This window comes from Lagopus leucura, unplaced genomic scaffold, assembly GCF_019238085.1.
Source record: "Lagopus leucura isolate 7727_CA_CO unplaced genomic scaffold, USGS_WTPT01 Super-Scaffold_1, whole genome shotgun sequence".
NCBI classification, from domain to species: Eukaryota; Metazoa; Chordata; class Aves; order Galliformes; family Phasianidae; genus Lagopus; species Lagopus leucura.
The window spans coordinates 41717751-41737351 of NW_024962250.1; the positions used below are offsets into that span (position 1 = coordinate 41717751).

General features: G+C 48.0%; 1 protein-coding gene across 1 annotated transcript; it reads left to right on the top strand.

The window, feature by feature from the left end:
• The first annotated feature begins 1101 nt into the window (after positions 1 to 1101).
• MIS18BP1 (MIS18 binding protein 1) lies at positions 1102 to 19214 on the top strand. The gene is made up of 16 exons (XM_042869668.1): positions 1102 to 1921; positions 3035 to 3166; positions 4680 to 5185; positions 6674 to 6750; positions 7622 to 7752; positions 8152 to 8242; positions 9078 to 9241; positions 11245 to 11411; positions 12689 to 12797; positions 13383 to 14151; positions 14979 to 15148; positions 16057 to 16199; positions 17157 to 17317; positions 17848 to 17929; positions 18509 to 18566; positions 18750 to 19214. The coding sequence occupies exons 1-16, from the start codon at positions 1102 to 1104 to the stop codon at positions 18842 to 18844; spliced, it is 3675 nt and encodes a 1224-aa protein (XP_042725602.1). The 3' UTR covers positions 18845 to 19214.
• Positions 19215 to 19601: the final 387 nt, after the last annotated feature.

Consider the following 19601-nt stretch of genomic DNA (forward strand, 5'->3'; position numbering starts at 1 on the left):
GGCATATGCTTACTGACCGGTAACAGTAGAACATAAGGTGGGCTAGAAACCAACTGTCAGATGAGATTCAGCAAGAGGACATCCAAGACCTTCCTGCCAGTGGAGAAAGAAGAGGCATATGCAGAAGGCAGAGCATTGTTCCACCTGCCTGGCCATCTGAAGCAGGTGAGCATGGCCTTCAGCTGAGGGGAGCCCTACCCTGCAGGACTTGCTGAAATCGACTTTCTCTTAGTGGCATTTTCCTGTGCTGTTTCCATGCTGTTCTGGTACTCCAAACAATCCCCAAGATCTGTGCAGTATCCTAAACACAGTATTGATGGGACCTTGCACATATGGAGCGTGTTTTGCAGGATGACTCCTTGCTCCTTCAGGCTTCACTGGCATCAAAACAGAGCAGAAGCTGCTGTTTCAGACAACCAAAACAACTATGACCCAAGGCATGCAAAAGCATCAGATTGTTTTACCCTCATCCCTGGCCTTGGATATCAGAAGCGCAAACCATTACTGGTTTTAATTTTTACAACCTGATAAGGCTCAGACACAGCTGCCACCCTCCAGGTGTGACCCTGAGCTAAAGAACCTGCAGTTTTTACCTCCAAACCCAATACTGGCCCTGCAACAGTCAGCTCTCATCCATACACAGCTGCTGCTCCACCTGTATGCAGCACCGTAAATACCCAAAGAAAATCAGTTAACTGCCCTACTATTTGTTGTAAGTTTAAGTTCTCTGTAGGCAGCCAGGATTACTTTTTCTTCCTTACATAATCAACCTCTCCTCTCCTTTAGGGAACAAAGCAATAGCAAATTAGACATTCTCCATAGGAAGCTCTCCTGGGCCCAGCATGTAGAGAGAGAGAAAAAAAAAGCCCTGCTTCGCGCTGTTAATGAGGTTTATTTATCACCTGTGAACACCTACAGCTTCCTCAACTACTCGCTTAGAGCTCACGGCCCCCTTTTGCTAGAAAGGAGGAACTACACTCACCGAACTTCTTACAGCTCCTACTGCGCTTTCCCAAAAGAAAGAAATGCAAAGGCTTCGGCAGGTAACGAGTGAAACAGGTCTCCTCGTCTTAAGGAAAGGCTTCACAGGCGTCTGAACCCATGACAACAGAGGAACTACGCGGCTCTCTCACTACCCTCCCCATCACCCAGCAGCAGCACCAGCTCTGCACACCGCTAACCCAAAGTGCCGCACCGGGGGCCGCCACAGCACCGCCTGCAGAGAGCGAGCAGCCTCACAGCAGCTCTCTGCCGGAAGCACTACCTAACCGGAAGCGGCGCTCTGCTATTTCACTTCCGCTCAGCTCCGCCATTTCCGTCCCGCGCCCTCTGACGTCACGCAGCCCCGCAGCCAATCGTCGCGAGGGAGTTCCAACTCAAATCCTCTCCTGTGCGCTGCGCGCGCTCTGTGAGCGGCGCGGGGCGGGGCGGGGCGGGGCCGGAGCGCTGCTACGGCGGGACCGGGATCCGGGGAGCGGGCCGCGACGGGACGGCCCACCGCCTCGCGCCGCGATGATCGCCACTCCCCGCCGCGGTGAGATGCCGTTCCAGGCGGTGTTCCTCAGCTCCGTCCCGGCGGGCACGCTCACCCCGCTGAAGGCTCTGCGGTGCCGCGGTGACGCCGCGCTCCTCCCGCCCGGCCCGGTGCTGCAATCCACGCTGCTGGATGGCGGCGGAGGCGGGCGGGAGCCGCTGGAGATCGGCGAGATCAGCGAGATTCGGCCCGGACCCGGACCGCCACCGCCGAAACGCCGCGCATGCGAGCCGCCCGCCCGGCAATCCCCGGCCGCGGCCTTCCTGAGGATGAAGATGAAGATGAAGATGAAGGGCGGCAGCAGCGATCGCATCCTGACGCCCGGCGGGCCCGGGCCGCGCCTTGCGGGCAGTGGGCAGCGCGGGGCCGCGGAGCCGCTCAAGAGAGGTTCGTAACGTGGGGCCGCACGGGGAGCGATAGCGGCGTTCTGCCGGCTGTGTGTGTCGGGGGCGGGGGGGCTTAGAGCTGAAACGGCGGTTGGACGCGTTCCTTACCCAGAGGCGGTGCGGCCCGGCGCTGCTGCCCGGAGCTCTGGGCGTTCCTCTGTGTCTGAGTGGGCAGCCTGAGCTGCTGGCACGCGGCACGCGCAGGGGTGGAACTCGATGGTCTGCAAGGCCCCGCCCAACTCCTCCGTGCTGTGCATCTGCGATCTGCTTGAATCGCAGAATGACAGAACGGCCCGGGTTGGAAGGGACCTCAAGGATCACGAAGCTCCAACCCCCCTGTGCCATGCAGGGCCACCAACCTCCCCATTTCACAGCAGCCCAGGCTGCCCAGGGCCCCATCCAACCTGGCCTTGAACACCTCCAGGGATGGACGGGGCATCACAGCTTCTCTGGGCAGCTGTTCCAACACCTCACCACTCTCACAGCACACAACTTCCTCCTGACATCCAACCTCCATCTGCCCTCACTCAACTTCAAACCATTTCCCCTTGTCCTGCTGTTATCTCCCCTTTCCAAGAGTTGATTCCCCTCCTGTTTGTAGGCTCCCTTTAGGTATGGAAAGGCTGCAATGAAAACTAGGCTAAGCACTGAGCTGTACCTTGCCTGTAGCACAGACAGCTGCTGACTGATTGCTTTTGCTGGGAAGTTGTTGAGTGTTGCTGTGGAGATAGCAGTGCCCAAGCTTCATGTTTAGTTATTAAATAGCCTTCCTAAATCTCCTTGCTGCAACTTAAAGCCCCTCCTCACTGTCACTGTTGAACGTGATAAAAATGAGTAACCTCTTATTTATGCAAAAAGTGAAAATTCTGCAACTTTCCTTTCTAACCCCAGTTTTCCAAAATGCCTGTTTCTATCCTGCATCATCCTATTTGTATCAGCAATGATTTCTGAATCCTTTGTTCCTCTGTGGGGAACTGCTGGTTAGACCTTACTACTACAAAATGGATCTCGCTTGCATTCAGATCTTACGAAATGTGTATTTTGCTTCTCCTCCCTCCCGCCCCAGTGATTTTCTTCCCCAATTCCAAATGATTTTTTGAACTGTTGTTTCCAGAATTACCTTGCATTCGGATTCCTCAGAACCAGGCTGTGAAAATGCTGAACGTAGACCCCATTGTGTTGGAATCTCCTCAGAAGTTCTTCTTGCGTGTAAAGCAGAAATTGCAGCAGAAGCAGCAGCAAAAAGGTACTTGGTACTGCCTTTAGAAACACTTCAAAAGCTTGTGGGACTTCAGGACTCTCTTGCTTATAATTTTCGTGTGCTATTGGCAGGATATTGCAGGGTATCATTTGCCTTTGTAGTCTGTGCACAGAGGAAGGAGGTGCAAGAAACCTGCAAGTCTGCCTTTTCAGCCCTGGGGATGGAGTTAAGACTTGCAGGCTGCAGGGCAGGATGCTGCCTGCTGGCACTGAAGTTTGACATCGTTTGTCTGTTGGTTTTTTTGTTTGTGTTTTCTTTCATGTGTGCACGTACTGAGCTCATGGTGTTGTGGTTAAGAACTCTTTATAAATTAGGTGTGACAGTTTGGTACTGGAATGGGAATTTGATGGAAATATCCTAAACTTTTTCTTGGCCGAGTCTTTTCCCAACTCTGTTGATTTTAATACGTAAAAAGAAAAAGCTTGGTTCCCTGATGAGAAAAGTGGAACAAAGACTCAGGGAGCTGCAAGCCGGTGAGCCTCACATCTGTGTCTGGGAAGATCACAGAGCAGATCCTTCTGAAAAAGATGTTCAGTGAGGGAGGAGGAGGTGATCTGAGACGGCCAGCACAGCTTCACCAAGGGCAGGGTGTGCCTGAGGCACTGCTGGCTTCTGTCCTGGAGCACTGGCACCGCTGGGCAGAGGAGGCAGCTGATGTGCCAGCCTGGAGTTGTGCGGGGCCTTGACGCAGTCCTGCAGCTCATCCTTATCTCTGAATTGCAGCGATGTGGACTTGAAGGTGGACTCTTTGGTGGGTTAGGAATTGGTCAGGAGGCTGCAGTCGTGAGGCTGTGGTCAGTGGCTCTGTGTCTGTGTGGAGGCGGCCGCAGGCGCTGTGCCCAGGGGTTGGCCTGCCTTGGACCAGTGTTCTTCATCAGCACAGGCGGTGGGATCGAGTGCACCCTCAGCAAGTTTGCTGATCACAGTGAGCTGTATTTCTCACTGGTACCTCATCTAAATCTACCCTCTGTTATTTTAAAGCTTAGGATTCCCTGTATTCATTCTTGTTCTGTATTGTTTCTTGAGAGCAGCTCTGTATGTACGTATGTTGTATCATTCTTTTCCTAGAATGCAAACCAAGAGAATGATGCATGGCAAAGACAGTGTTGTTCAGCTTCAAAACAGCAGTTAAATTAGGGGAAAACTCAGAAACCAATGTCTGTAGCTCCCAGCATAGCAGCAGCATGGGTAGAAATCAAGGTCTTGAAGTTTGGAAAGAAGGATGTGTTTGAGATTCTGTTTTTTATGGGTAACAGAACCTTTTCTCTATAGGAAGAAAGATAAGTATGCTAATAGATGTGTACATCAGCCTGCTTTTGGGGGAGGGTGGAATGCTTATTTGTTGATCTGTGATGAAAATCTAGTACAAACAAGTTCAAAGAAGTGCTTGCTGTGAGGATTGGCAGTTGAATTAGTGCTTTCAGAATAGTAGTGCTAACCATGAGAACATACTTCTATTAACATCACTAATAGCCTTTTTTCTTTTTTTTTTAAACAGCAGATCCACCACTTCCAAGCCCAAACAAGCAGAATGTTCCTCCTCCCCCAGCTGCAGAAAAGCCAGTAATCGAATCTGCTTGTGGTGAGCTGCTCCCCAATGCTCAGACAGCATGTGTGGCTGCTGCTAAGGACAGTGAGGATAATTTCCTTGTGGAATCGATAGATGCTGATGATGAAATGTCTCTAAATACAGTAGCAAGTACTGTGGGTGTCCATTGTACCTCTTCTGACCCTGGGGATCAGCTAGAAGGAAGATGTGGAAACAGAGAAGCAAAACGTACTGAGCAGGAGAAAGGACGGCTGCAGCCGAGCAACCAGCGAGCTGAGCACAGAGCAGAAAAGATACTGGAGACTGCAGCTCAGAAACCCACACAGCACTTCTGCAGCGTTGTGCTCTCTCCTCATAAAGCCAGCGTGCTGAGGAAGCAGAAGCAGAAGGAAAACTGTAATGGCCCTTTGGATAAAGCTCGGGCAGGTCAGATCGCTGTCACAGCCGACAAGGAGGTGGGAGAACTTACTGCCTTGTTACATCCATAGGGTAAAACTTCCCGTGGGCTGCCTGTAGCTTGTGTCTTGTTTTTCTGTCAGAAGTAATGAGTGCACAGCTGAAACTGCTGGGTGTGACTCTGGGATGGAGTCCACCTTCCATGCAGCAGCCCAGACAGGGCTGCACCCTGCGCTTGTCGCTGGAGCAGCAGTGATGTGCAGCACCGCTCCGTCTCTCGCTGGGCAGTGCTGGCACAGCAGCAAGGCTGCCCCAGAGCCAGCGGGGAGGGAGCAGTGCTGGGGTGCTGCCCTACGGCACCCGAGTGATATCTCACACCGTGGGACATTGCAGCAGCAGTGGGAGCCGGGGAAGGAGGAGGGGAGCTCTCATTATGGCAGTGTCCTCCAACACTGTGCTACATCAGTTGAGGCTCTGTTTCCTAAGGTGTAGCCGAGCGTTGCTCGCTGATGAGAAGCAGAGAGTAATTTTCTCCTTTTGCTTCTGTACAGTCTTTGTGTTGTTTTTTGTTGTTTGTTTTTTAATTAAATCAAGCTGTTCTTTAGCTCAGCCCACAAGGCTTCTTTCACCATTTGTTTTCCCCGTTTTTTTTGAGGTGGCGTGGTGAAGCTGAGCAGAGTAAAACCTCCTCAGACTGTAGTGGTAAATATTTTCCTCTCAAAAGACTTCATTTTTTTTCCCAGACGAAGGTTTGGTTGGTTTGTGTAAAAGAAGGCTTTTTCCTTTACTATTCACAAGCTGCAGTCTGGGCTCGAACAGCTCTCAGCTTGAAGGGATTTTCTGTGAGATGAATTAAATGCGTTCATTGCCCCACTGCTGTGATGTCCCATTCAGCTCTTTTTCTCTTCAATAAGCACTTGGTGGTACTTAGAGCTTGCTGATTCGATCTCGAGGAAAGCAGTGTGTTGTGAAGCTGAACCTCAGCAGTGAGCCTAGGGGCTCCCCAGGGGATGTGTTTTTGTGGTACCCATGAGACATTTCAGCCCAAAGTGATCTCTTAAAATATGAAGGTTGTGCACAGTGAATGTCCAGCAGTTTTTAGTATTGGACACAGTCATTTTAATGTGCTGAATTTTAGTAAGAACGTAGCTAGTAATTTTATTTTCTCATGACAACTTGTTTTTGTGAGTGGTGCTCTGAGGACTGATGGTGTGTAAGAGGGATGGCGTGCTGGTGGTGCTTTTTGAGGAGGGCTTTTTGGGTTTGCTAGGAGCCCTGGCCAATGAGTTTGACTTCCAAAAGCCAATGCTAAGTTTCTCAAAGAGTTTGTTTGAAATTCATATATTCTGCTGTGATCCAACTTGCTTGTGATTCAACATTTATGCATTTGATGGCTGGTTTCAGGTTTTTTTGATCTGGAAGATGATGCCTAAATAGATTCTCAAGCTGTACAGGAGTTGGTTTCTACTTTGCCAGCACATTGGCAGTGTTACATGGCTTAGTCTGATACAAGAACCATGGCAGATCTGATCTTTTTTTCCCCGCAGAAAAGAATCTGCCTTTCCAGGTGGCGCATTAAAGTGATGAGCGGTAACACGGCAGTGTGCGTCGAAGGAAAGCGAAGGTAAGACCAACATTTCTGATTTAAATGCAGCGTGAGGCATGTTGGAGGCTTTTCAGCATCTCAGCCCTAGAGCTGGTCGCATCCCTTGAGATGTGGAGATGAGCTCGTGGGTTTGCAGTACTTTGGTCGCTGTTAGAATCGGTTCCGCGCAGTTCTGCTGCCTGAAGGTCTGAGGAGAGCTCTGCTGTTTGTGGCACGTGAGGCAGGTCAGCATTTGGGCCGTTTGCCCTTAGTGCTGCTCTGCAGCTCTGTTTACTGCTACAAAAGTGTACTTAAAACATCCCATGGAGATTCTTTTTACCTTAATGCTCCCTTTTATTTCTCACGGAGAGGTTCCCTAACCACTTGTTAATCTCTAATTTTTGCATGGACTGGAGCTCCTTCTTCAGTTATTGTCTTTTAAATAGAAAGGTAAGAAACAAAATACTCCCACTTAAACTGGACTTGTATAATTGCACCTCTATAAACTTAAACTGGACTTGTATAATAGCACCTCTATAACATCCACGAAGGTATCACTGCAACATGGAGCTCAGTGGAGTCTTTAGCCTACTTTGATTTTGCAGCCTCATGCCAGGCATGTTCTGTGATGAACACTTGCAGCAGTGGCAAGTTTTATTCTGTCTATATTGTTTTATTTTATATTCTTTTATTTCCTGTCCAAATATTAAATAAGATGTCCAGAAAATCTTCCAAGCTAAGAAAGGAAAACCCAGCACTTCCTGCCAGTATCCGTGCGACTCATCACATGGGTAGTACTGTTACACTGGTGTGGGATAACAATTTCTTGTCTTAAATTCCTCCTCTTATGAAAATTGTGTTGGGTTTTTTTTGTGCATGTGTGTTGTTAATATTATTTATCTTTTCTTAGAGATATGAAGGATATGTTATGGCATAGTAATGCAGTTGTAGAACGTGTAGCTTACAACCAAGTTAAAACATCATCTGGCAATATCTACCTGCTACAGGGACATATAGATTCTGTTTGGATGAGAAAAGAAGGTAAGAAGATCTTCTTAAGGAGAGCTGTAGAATTACGGCTGCTTTCTGTTAACTTGCACGTACTGCCAAAGTGAATGTTGGTGTTACTCTGCAGTCTGGGCTCAGGGGGCTTTGAATGGAGCTGGGAGCTTTGCCCAGTCCATCAGTGCTGGGTGGGCTTCTGTTCCTGGCTCCCAAAAACTAGAATGCCATCTTCACTTGCTGATGTCTGCATCCTGTGGCCCTCAGTTCACTTCACCATGACATACACAGTTCTTTCAAACTGGCAAAGTCTGTCTCTCTATATTTAAGATGTCAATGAGTTTCTGAGGTGCCTCGGATCAGACCGAGTGCTATTTCTCTGTTTCCTGATTAAAAATATTGCTCAGCTGTGCTTAATGCCACTTCTGTTTCACACAGGATTTTCCTATCAGTTCATCAAAAGATTTAACTTTGGGTTTTCCAAAAGGTGGAAGGAACACGTTGAGGAGTTACTCAAGGAATTAAGAAGGTAATTCCTTTGGCAATTGTTTAATTGTAATACTCTCACAAGTATTAGTTGATTTTTAAGGATCTTACACTAGTGAAAGATGAAAAATTGTAGATGTGTTTATGGAGACTTTGATCCAGGCAAATTCTGGTCGCTTTGTTGGAAGAATCACATCACAAATCACAGAACGGCCCGGGTTGGAAGGGACCCCAAGGATCACAAAGCTCCAACCCCCTGCCACAGGCAGGGCCACCAACCTCCACATTTCATAGCAGCCCAGGCTGCCCAGGGCCTCAGCCTCTCACTCTTCTTCATAACACTGCTTTGGATTGTTTCTGTTGAGATGGGATCAGCACAAGTGAAGGGCATTGCTGATTCAGTGCCTTGAGCCATGCCACTATTTAGCTACCCTGTGAGTAGAGCTGCACTGTGCTGTTGGGTTTTGCTGGGATGGGGAGAAGACTTGGAGTCTACACAGGTCTTTTATTAAAGGGTGACTGCTTGGGGTCTGTATGGGAACTGCTGAGTCACGGCCTGAACCTCTGATTGATCACCTGAGGCGAGCAATGAGCCAACCAGAGGAGCACAGGTGAGGGCAATTCAGCTGTGCTGCCTGGCTCCACCCCTCCTAGCCCTATTTAAGAGCTGGCTGCCAGTGGGGAAGGATCTCTTCTGGAGATCTGCTCTGCTGGAGTTTGTGAGGGAGCCCAGGATAGGTGTAAGCCTTCTATTTATTCTCTTTTGTTATTGTAGTCTGTTTTGCCGAACTCTCTTGTTTATTTGGTGATTATAACATCCTAATATTCTTTGATTATACAGGTCTTTATTATTTTTTTCTTACACTCTAAATCATTAGGAAAGAACACAAAAAAAGGATCAGTGAGGATAAAAATGATGAGAGTGACTCAGTGGTGGATACAGAGGAGGCGGGAAGTTCGGAAGAGTCACCAAGAAATGTAAGGAACCGTGGAACGAGGAACACTATGTATGAAGTGCTACCAAGGAAAGATGAGCACACTTGTGAGTCTTGGTAATCTTTTTCTCTAGGGAAGAAATGGATAGCTTGTGATAGCTTGGGTTTGGTGGCTTTGTTGTTTTCATAGAGCCGTAGAATGGCCTGGGTTGCACAGGAGCACAGTGCTCATCCAGCTCCAACCCCTGCTGTGTGCAGGTCGCCAACCAGCAGCCCAGGCTGCCCAGAGCCACATCCAGCCTGGCCTTGAATGCCTGCAGGGATGGGGCATCCACAGCCTCCTTGGGCAACCTGTGCCAGTGCCTCACCACCCTCTGGCTGAAAAACTTCCTCCTCATATCCAACCTAAACCTCCCCTGGCTCACTTTAAAACCATTCCCCCTTGTCCTATCTTTTTAAAGCTTTTTCCTACCAAAGGATATCTTGTTTTGTGTTGTTAATTTCAGGCTGTATGGAAGATATAACAAACTAATTGTGAAAGTTGTTCTTTGTGTTTGCACGAGCTGCAATAGTAAGGAGCAGTGGCTTGTTCATGTCCTGGTTTGCTGGTATACAAAAAGTAGATGTTGTTTGGAGTCTCTTCTGAGGGAAGGAAGCAGGAGCCTGGTTGGGTCTGTAGAGGCTGACACCAGTGGTTCCTCAACTGTTTTTTCAGGCAGCAGCAAACTTGACTGAAGTTTTTCCTGGTTGCTGTATTGCATGTCACGCTCTTATCAGTCATTCTGGGATGTCTGTGGGATTCAGTCTCTCCAGGCTCTGTTCTTGGGACTCCCATGCAATGCTGGCCTGCACCCTTTTCTGGCTGGCTTGATTTTAACTCCTTCCTTGGATCTGTTCCTGCAGTGGGTTTGTTTTACGGTATCTAAATGGTTTATTGCTAGAGCTGAGGAACAGTGATGTGCTAACAAGCATTGGGCATGGTCTGAATGGTTGTGGAAGAATTACCTCCTTTGGCTTTTTTTCCAAAGGAAACAACTGTAAAGCCACAACCCCATGGCCAACGTTTTTTCTTTGCCCCTTAATGCAAACTTCATTACAGACACTAATAGCTTCTGGTTTTTGACTTCTTTTCTATATCTTGTCATAGGCTCCAGCAGGGCTTGCAAACTGTTGGTACTGTCATCAGGTTGTGTTGCTCCTACTACAACAACTGTTTTATTTTGTCATTACTGTGAAGATTTGCTCAGTATGACAACTTTTATCACTGTAATTCTCTGTGACTTTCAAGTTCTTCATAGCCTTGTAAGCAAAGCTAAAGGTTCACAGTGATGTGGTTTATAATTCATGAAGATGATTATTTCAGTCTTGTTCAAGTATGCTTATTTCTGACCTGCATGCTCGTAAAAGAGCATTATTACTTTGTGGTACATTTGTATTTTCCTTATCATCTGTGCAAGTTCTAGGGTAGTATCACAGAATCACAGGGCTGGGAGGGACCTCAAGGATCACGAAGCTCCAACCCCCCTGTGCCATGCAGGGCCACCAACCTCCCCATTTCACAGCAGCCCAGGCTGCCCAGGGCCCCATCCAACCTGGCCTTCAACACCTCCAGGGATGGACAGGGCATCACAGCCTCTCTGGGCAGCTGTTCCAGCACCTCACCACTCTCACAGCACACAACTTCCCCCTGACATCCAACCTCCATCTGCCCTCCCTCAACTCCAAACCATTTCCCCTTGTCCTGCTGCCATCTCCCCTTTCCAAGAGCTGACTCCCCTCCTGTCTGCAGGCTCCCTTTAGGTACTGCAGGCTGCACTGAGGTCACCCCGCAGCCTTCTTTTCTCCATGCTGAACAAGCCCAGCTCCCTCAGCCTGTCTTTGCAGGGGAGGTGCTGCAGCCTCTGATCATCTCTGTGGCTCCTCTGGACCCGCTATTCTGGTCCCTAAGTATGGTTGGGTTGTGGCTGGTCTTGATCTTGATAGAACTGAGCAGTTCTATGATTCTAATTTAACAGGTTTAAGTACAAGGTTGCTCTTGTGCTTGTGAAGTGTGTGATAGTGAGTTTTCAGTGCGACGTTTGGGCAGAACTGAAGCTGGTTTCTCTTGCAGATCAAACACCACAACACAGACCTGCTCTGGATGGCTCCAGTGGGACCTACACTCGGAGCGGCCGCCTGGTCAAACCACCGCTCAGCTTCTGGTGTGGGGAGCGTGAGTTTGTGGATCAGGAGCTGAATGTTACGATTCAGAGAGGTGGGACAGATTATCTGAGCATGGTGAGTGTCCTTTGCACGCTGTGAGCTGTGTGTTTCTGTCAAATGCAGTAATAAATACATCGGCCACTTGGGCACGCGTTGAACTGGCGGGCTGCTCTAATGAGTGCCTCACTAGGTAGGATGTTTTGGAACCATAATAAAAACATTTTAAAGCAGAAAAAAATAAGTCTGAATTAGCAAGTAATTGTTGCATGAGGAGCTGAGATAATATATGATTCCTTCTGGGAAAAATGGAACATTCTGGAAGGCCAGGAAGTTGTGCAGAGGTACTGCTTTGGGTTACAGAGGTTCCCAAGTAAAACACTTCCTGCAGTGTAACTTCAGGTCCCTGCCAGCATGGCAAAGCTCGCAAGGGACGTCAGGGCTGTAGGCTGGGTTTTGCATCATCTCTGCTGTTCTCAGCTTTCCCTTTTCTGTGTAGTTTCATACTCATTAGGAGCAGATGTTTCCTCATTTCTTACACCTCGGTCTGTCCACGCGCTCCTCAGTTTTGATTGGGGTGGGTGATTCTCCTTTATTACGGCACCTCAAGCAACTCTGGCAGTGCTGTGGTGAGGGAATTGTGTGTGGAGGAAGGCAGCGTTCTCTTCAGCAGCTGTTTTTTCCTGAAGATGAATTGCCCATACGCACAGGCAGTGCACTAACTCTTGTCAGCAGCTCCAGCAGTGCGGCTGTGTCCGATTCACCAACAGGTCCTGGCTTTTGAGATTTTAACTGTTAGAGAATGGAGCTGGGTCTGGTGAGGTTGCCTCAGTCACAGGCACTCCTATGGGCACCTGTGTGCATCACACAGCCCTGAGGAGCTTCTGGGCAATGCAGGAGTCTTAACTCTACCCATCCTGTAAACGTTTGGCTTTTCCAGAGCTGGTGTCACAGAGCTGGTACACCCAGGAGGGGAGTAAACTCTTCAAAAGGGCTGATAACAGCAGGACTAGGGGAAATGGTTTTAAGTTGAAGGAGGGAAGATTTAGGTTGGATGTTAGGGGGAAGTTCTTTACTAGGAGAGTGGTTAGGCCCTGGAATGGGCTGCCCAGGGAGGTTGTGGATGCCCCGTCCTTGGACGTGTTCAAGGCCAGGTTGGACGGGGTCCTGGGCAACCTGATCTGAATGTGGATGTTTGGTGGCCCTGCCAGGCAGGGGGGTTGGAACTACATGATCCTTGGGGTCCCTTCCAACCCGGGTGATTCTGTGATTCTGTGATTCTGTGTGTCTGTAGGCTGGGTATGTAGGTATGTAAGCTGTAGCAGAAGTTTAGATTAAATTGTTTTATTTTGAAGATGTATAGTACTGAAAAACCTAAAAGAAAGACCAGCTCGCTCTCTAAGATGAAGGAAAGAAAGCATTCAACAAAGACAGTGGAAGAAAAAACAAAAAGTCAAGATAAAGGTAAGAAAAAAAAAGTTTTTGCTTGTTCTATCCAAAGTTATTGAGTGGATTCGGTGGACGATGAGCCGGGTGCTGCAGCAGTGTGGTGATGTCTGGCTGATGCAAGCAATTTATTTACGCCTTTAATTATCATTCACTTCTGTGAAGGGTTAGCAGAGTAACACTGATGGCCAGTTTCACAGCTCAGAATTGTTTGTAAGCTGCTGCTTTGGTTCAGCGTGGGGACATGAACGTTTCTTTCCAGAAATCAAAGCAGTTATGAGTTTTATGTACTTAAGTTTCTGCTCCTGTGCTTTGGATCTCAGTATGCCTGATGTGTGCAACCTGAGGGAGCTGCCTAGGCCAACATTCCCTGTGGGAACAAAGAGTGCAAGTACTGGAAGTCTCCCTTGCATGAAGGACCTGCCTGCTGCTGGCTGTGCTCCCTCTGAGCTGAGGAGGAGCATTTGCTCAGTCTAAATCCGCTGCTCAGAACTGGCTTCATGCTGTTCTGAGTTGGGAGTGGGAGTATTTTCAGTGCTGCTCGTCTATCAGAGTGCAGTAATGATTTACCTGAAGTGTGTGATGTACTGACATCTCTTTCAGGGAAAGGTGAAGAAAAAAGAGTGAGTACTAAAAACAAAGCCACGTCCACTGGAAGCAGAGAGGCCAGGCGCTTTATTTCAGATGATGAAAGTGATCATGCAAGTGATATTAACAAAATTAAAACATGGCTTTCTAATAAGGCGACTCGCTTAAATGCTGAAGATGCAAACAAGCTTAACTATAATAGCAGAAACACAGGAACAAGAAAAGAAAAGACAGGAAAAGAATATGGAGAAGTGACTACAGATCGGAACATGTACTCCTTAAGGTCAGCCCAAAAACCTTGTCAAGGTAAGCCTTTAACAGAGGAATCCTCAAGCAAAGATGGGGAAGAGGAATCCAGAGACTACATCCAGTTGACTGTCAGAAGGAAAAATAAACCTTTTTTGCCAAAAGAGGTGCAAAACTCTGAATCTTCGTCTGCCTGTGAAAGGCTGCAGGGCAGCATAAGCGAGGTGTCAAGTGAACGCCAGGCAGTGGCACACTGCACTGCTGCCTCCCATTCCATGCAGCTGAGGCAAAGGATACCTGCCTTCATTGAGAGCTCTGACTCCTTCACAGAAGAAACCTCTTCTGGTGAGGAATATCACATGAGGGAAAAGAGATCAGAAGCATCCAACAGAAAAGCAAACAGTGCTGTTAATCAAACTGCCAAGCCTTCAGCAGCAAAACCGAGTGAAGCCAAGGGGGACAAGGTGCACAAAACTCTTGCTTTTTTTTCAAAGGCAGCTGATGACTGGTCTCAAAAGGAACTGCAGAAGCTGCACAGGCAAGTGGTTCCCTTGTCTTCAGAGGGCAAAGCCTCTCTCGGATAGCAGGAGGCATAATTTGGGTGCTGGAATGTTTGGCTGGTGGTCTTCTGAATTTGGATTTCTCAGGGTTTTGGTTTTGAAGCAGCCCCACGTTATTTTAGATTTCCTTCTGCTGTAATTCCCTCTTATGAAATCCTTCTGGCTCACAAATTAAAAGAACAGTAGAATGAAGCAGACCAGGATTTCCTGCAGTAGCTGTGGTGTGTGAGCTTGCAGCAGCCCTCGCCTCTTCCACGTAATGCAGAGTGAGAGGAGCACAGTTAGCAGCTGCAATTTGGTGGTCCAGTGCTCCTCCACTGCTTTCCAAATATGCCTGCTTTTTTGTGAGACAGGCATCTCTACGAACAAAGCTGAAAAACACATTAACATGTATTATAGGAGTACTGATATATAGACAGTGAAAGTGGTCATATTTCTCTTCCCTGATGGGCTAAAACACTAACCACGTGGTGTTTGTGTATTTAGATCTTGTGGAGGGGAGACTAACACGAGGATATTCAATTAGCACATTGGACAATTACTTAATCAGCTACTGGGCAGTGTTTAATATACACGCAGCGTTGGAAAATAGCCAGGTTTGGCTGTATTTTTTGCTTTGTAAGGATGATGTGCACCTCATACCAGGCGTTCACATGAACAGCTGCATGTTACAGTGCCTCTGCTGCCTTCTGCACACCAGCTCTCCCCACGCAGTGCACTTGGGCACGCTGTTATTCTCAGGTGTGTGGCAGTGCAGCACAGATTCTCCTGTATGAAGAAGGCTGTGCTTCTGTTCTCTCGGCAGGGCAGTGGCTTCGTTTCCCAAGCACAAGAATGGTTTCTGGGTGGAGGTGGCGATGGCTGTCGGGTCTCGTTCTGCTGAGGATTGCCAGCGAAAGTACACAGAAGAACAGGCAAAAACTTCCCAGAGACCTGCCACAAAGAAAACCGGGTCAGGAAAGCCGGGACAGAAAGGTACTGAGCGCTTGGCTCTGACTATAAGTTGGTCTTTGCATTTGGAATTTGTTATTTATTGTATAATGGGAGATGCAGCCATAAGCACACACACGTCTGATAAATAAACAACAAGCAGTTCTTTGTTTTATTGTGCTTGGATTGGAGTCCTGTAGTAAAGGAGGTTATCTTCTACACTGCAAAGGTTTGTTATAGAGCTTGAGGGATGTTGTAGCAGAAATGCTGTCACAGCCTGAAGCAGTGATGGAGCACCTGGTGGGAAGGCAGAGCCAACCAGGGGAGCTCAGGTGCCTGCAATGGAAGGTGCCTGAGTGATGGAAGGGCTGGAGCCAGGATCCTCCCCTTCCCAGACCTCACTGAAGGTTGGCAGTGCAGCTGAGGGCATCTCTTGCTGGAGATCCCTGCATACCCAAGGGCTCCCAAAGATGAGCAGCTCTCTTCCTTCAGTTCTGCATCTATGGCTGCTGTATTTAGGCTTGCTCTCATTTGCTGTATCCAAAGGCTTTGCACCCTGCTATTATCATCCCATTACAGCATTACAGATGTCATAAGAGACTGAAGCAGAAAGGAGAAGAAAAAGGGCAATTTAGAGTTTTTTCCAGGCAGACTTAACCTGTGTTCCTCGCCTAGGAGGAGGCAGCTGTTTATAAAGCTCTGCAGTAACTTTCTGATTAAGATGTAGGAAGGATTTATTTTTGGAAGTGTAAATTGTATGGAAATCCAGAGGACCACAAAGAAGCTGTGAGAAGTTCCCATGAGAGAAAGAACCTTATTGCTGGCACTGATTGATTCTATGATTCCATTCTGTTCTACAACTCCATTCCATGATTCTCTGATTGCATCCAGCTAATTTAAGAGTATGCTTTGTAATTAATGTCTTAAAAAAAGTAATGCTTGGATTCACGTAGATAAGACAGAGCCAGTTGCAATAACTGCCAAAGTGGGAACCTTCAAAAGAAAGCAGCAGATGAGAGATTTCCTGGACAATTTGCCAAAGGATGACCATGATGATGTTTTCACTGCTACACCCTTCCAAAACAGAAGAGTGAGGGTAAGTAAACCTGGAAAAGCTGTACATATCCACGTGCTTCTCTACTGGTAGTTGAAGGGTGTGCTATGAGGCAGCTGGTCAGTGCCAGCAGTGTGAGTTGTGGTTTGGGGAGGTGAGGGTTACCCACCTGATTCATTTTTGCAGTGCTTTGGTTGCTGAGAGGGAGAACGTGGAGCATGGCTTCCTGCTGTTGTCTGTCCAAAGTGGCTCCACTTAGTGATGCATGAGCCTTGATCTGGTGCTCACCCAAAAGCAGAGCAACACGTGGCTCACTGAAATGCCAGAATTTAGGCACTGGTAGCTTCCTTGCTTTCTATAGACTGCACTGTGCAACGGAGCAATCCCTGTGACAGATCTGTGCAGGCTGGCCATGAGAATCCATGCATCCACGTCCAAGACTTCCAAGATGATGGAAGTTCTCCTGTGTTTCTGGTGATGTGCTGCTCCTCTCTGAACCTTTTCAGCTCTCCTCTCTCCCTTTGAAATGGAAGGACCACAAGTTCCCTGAGAATCCTTTAATCTTCTTCCTGAGAATTAATGGTCAACTCTGAGCCTGGAATTTTAATCAGACTTTTTTCTTTTAATACGTGGTAGTACCCAAAAAAGGGGCAGCAAAATGTTGGGTATCTGCAGGAGCATTGAAGTGAGACCAAGCTGTCGGCTGGCCGCCCTGCAGCGTCCTCACGTACCTGCATTCAGCATTGCTGTGTCCTGCTGCTATCTGCATCTCAGGAGGGATGTGTAGTGGAGTCAGGAAAAGCATCTGCACTGAGCAGAGGGATGGGGAGAGATTGCCTGCTGAGGAGAGAACAAACCTGGGCCTGTCAGTGTGGGGAGCAGGGGTACAGCTGGGGTGCAGCTGCTGGCTGTGATTGCTCTGAGGCGGAGTGGTGAGAGGCCTCTTAAGCAGGCCTGGAAAAAAAGCAGATCTTTGAGTGCTCTGGTCTGTCTTTGTAGTTGCCAACCTTCCTGGGAAGCCATGACGAGGATGATGATGATGATGATGATGACTTTGCACTTACAAACAACCCCATCACACCTTCCTCAGCTGTCTTCCCTCTGGCCAAAACCCCTCAGTGTGAGCACATCAGCCCTGGTATGCTGGGACCTATCAACAGGTGGGAACTGCATGAATGCTGCTGTTCCTTTGCTAATGCTTTCCTTTCTCATTTCTTCTGAGAAAGACCACTCAGAAGGGATTAACCTCCAGTATGCAGAATAAAGGCTGCAGGCCTTAAGGTATTTAGAGAGATCTTCCATTTGACAGCTGTGCATTTTGAGCTACTCAAGTAAGTGGGCAACTAAAAACACTGGCAATAAAGCTTCAGGCTTTATTGGAATAAACTGACACCCTCTTTAGTGAGAAGTGGCATTTTCATATAATGGTTAATGGACATTCTGGGAAGATGATAAAGCTTTTTGTCTGATATTTGCATGATGAGTTCTATGCACGTGATTAAATTAAACTCCTCTGCATTGAGTCATACTCCAGGGACTGTTGCTATATTTAATTGGCCAACAACTGTTTTAAATAGCCCTGCTAATCTTCCTTCTGGACTGGAACTGTGTGTGCTGGCTGTAGCTGCACGTAGCTGATGCCCTGAGCAGAGCCCACCACTGCCACTGACCTGTTTGTTGATGCTTGCAGGAAGGACTGCGACAGACATGTGTTCAGGATGCAGAAAACTCAGGGCTGCAGGAGCAGCTGGGACAAAGTGAAGAAGCAGCAGGTAATGCTGGCTTCCTGCCTGTGGGTTCCACCTTGTAACAGTGCAGGTTCTGCTAAGCAGGAGGATCCCTGGCTCGCAGTGTGGGCACAGAAGGAGCACAGGACCCGTCTCCATTGACACCAAACTTCTGGGTTTTGTATCTGTGTACTTCAGAGAAGAGTTACTTCTATTATGATTTATTGTCTTGATCAGACAGGCTGTCTTTTTCAGGGTCTGTGATTGCTTTTGGGTTCTGAGACCTTTCTGATGCTTTAAATTCCTGCTATCTTTTTCCTGTACAATGGGGGAGGAAGTGGGACTCCCCACCTTGCACCCTGAATTTGTGCTCCTTTCCTGTCCTTGCCTTGGTAGTTCTGCCTCTTCTATGAACAGCCGTGATCCCAGAAGCAGAACAATGCCACTGGTTTAGCCAGAGATTTTGGTAGATGAGCACTTTAAATCTGGTGTGAAAATGTGGCATAGCAGTAGGGCAGCTGCACTCTAATGGATGCTGTGCCTTTCCTTCCCCCCTCCCAAATGTTTCCCCTTTCCTATGCTGCTGTCACTGCTGTCTGAATGCAGACCTTTCCTTTTTGGCAGGCTGGCCCTTTGCATGGCACACCAGCTTCAAGCAGAACCAAGTTCACCTTTGATAAAAGTAAGTGTGTTCTGTTTCTCCTTCACGTCAGCTTTACTCACCTTCACGCTGCTGCTGCTGTGTGGGTGTTCACAACTGCACTCAATCATTTTCCAGCATCCTGTTTCTCACAGGACCTTCAGCTGCCTTGCCAGCTCAGGCACACACACACTGATGCTCTCCTCCCTGTTTTTCATGTTGCAGAAGCACAGCAGAGCCCTGCTGTAGGGAAGCTCTTTGTGGCTGAGGCAGCAGATACATCAGATGAAGAACAGGAAGATTCCTATTTTTCTGTTTGAACTTCTGGAGGTTTTATTTGGTATTTATGAACTTGTATAAAAAAGCCAAAGGAGGAGCTTCAGCCACCTCTCTGATGTGCTCCTGTGTTCCTGCTTGAAGCTCGTTTTGGCTGACCTGGCCTGCAGTGGAGCTGTGGTTGCAGCCTGTTGTCAGCTGGGTGCTGCTCAGCACTGAGGATGGCTCCTCCTGTGTGCAAAGTGGAACTTCCTTGCCCAGGTTCCCCCTTCCTTTGCCGTGTTTCTCCTGCTGAAGGCAGAGATGTGCTCCCGTACACAGGTTTGCTCTAAGATAAAATCCAGGAATGTTGCTGTACAGTACGTTTTTAATAACACAGTTTGTAATGAATTGAAAGTGCTTTATACTTTGAAATTTTTTTAAACATGAATGTAGCAGCAGTTTTATGAGCTTTAAAGAAGCAGTGGTCTGAAATTGGTAGGGACTGTTATGTAAGCACTCGTTTTGAAATACTGCTTCCTGTTCCCTGTCAGCAGTGCTCAGTACTTTTAGTGTAGTACAGAAGAATAAAGCTTTGAGCATCTCTTTTCTCTGCACGGGAGGTAACAGGAAAAAGTAATTTGTGGTTCTTCAGCTCAGGAACTCATGCTGCAGGCTGTCACGCTCTGGGCCCCATGCCTGAGCTGCTGGGTGCCCCTTTCTGCCTGCTCCTTACTGGGAGAACCTTCATGTGCTCTGAAATAAATTTGCAGGACTTACATTTGAGCTGAGCTGCTTTGAAAGCGGCTGCTGAGCTCTGCT

What these genes read in the sequence shown, in the direction of transcription:
- MIS18BP1 (XM_042869668.1), top strand. Translation starts at nt 1,102, where the DNA reads ATGACAACAGAGGAACTACGCGGCTCTCTCACTACCCTCCCCATCACC. An exon ending in CTGTCACAGCCGACAAGGAG is followed by an intron (nt 5,186 to 6,673) that starts GTGGGAGAACTT and finishes TTTTCCCCGCAG; the next exon opens with AAAAGAATCTGCCTTTCCAG. An exon ending in GGACAGATTATCTGAGCATG is followed by an intron (nt 11,412 to 12,688) that starts GTGAGTGTCCTT and finishes TTTATTTTGAAG; the next exon opens with ATGTATAGTACTGAAAAACC.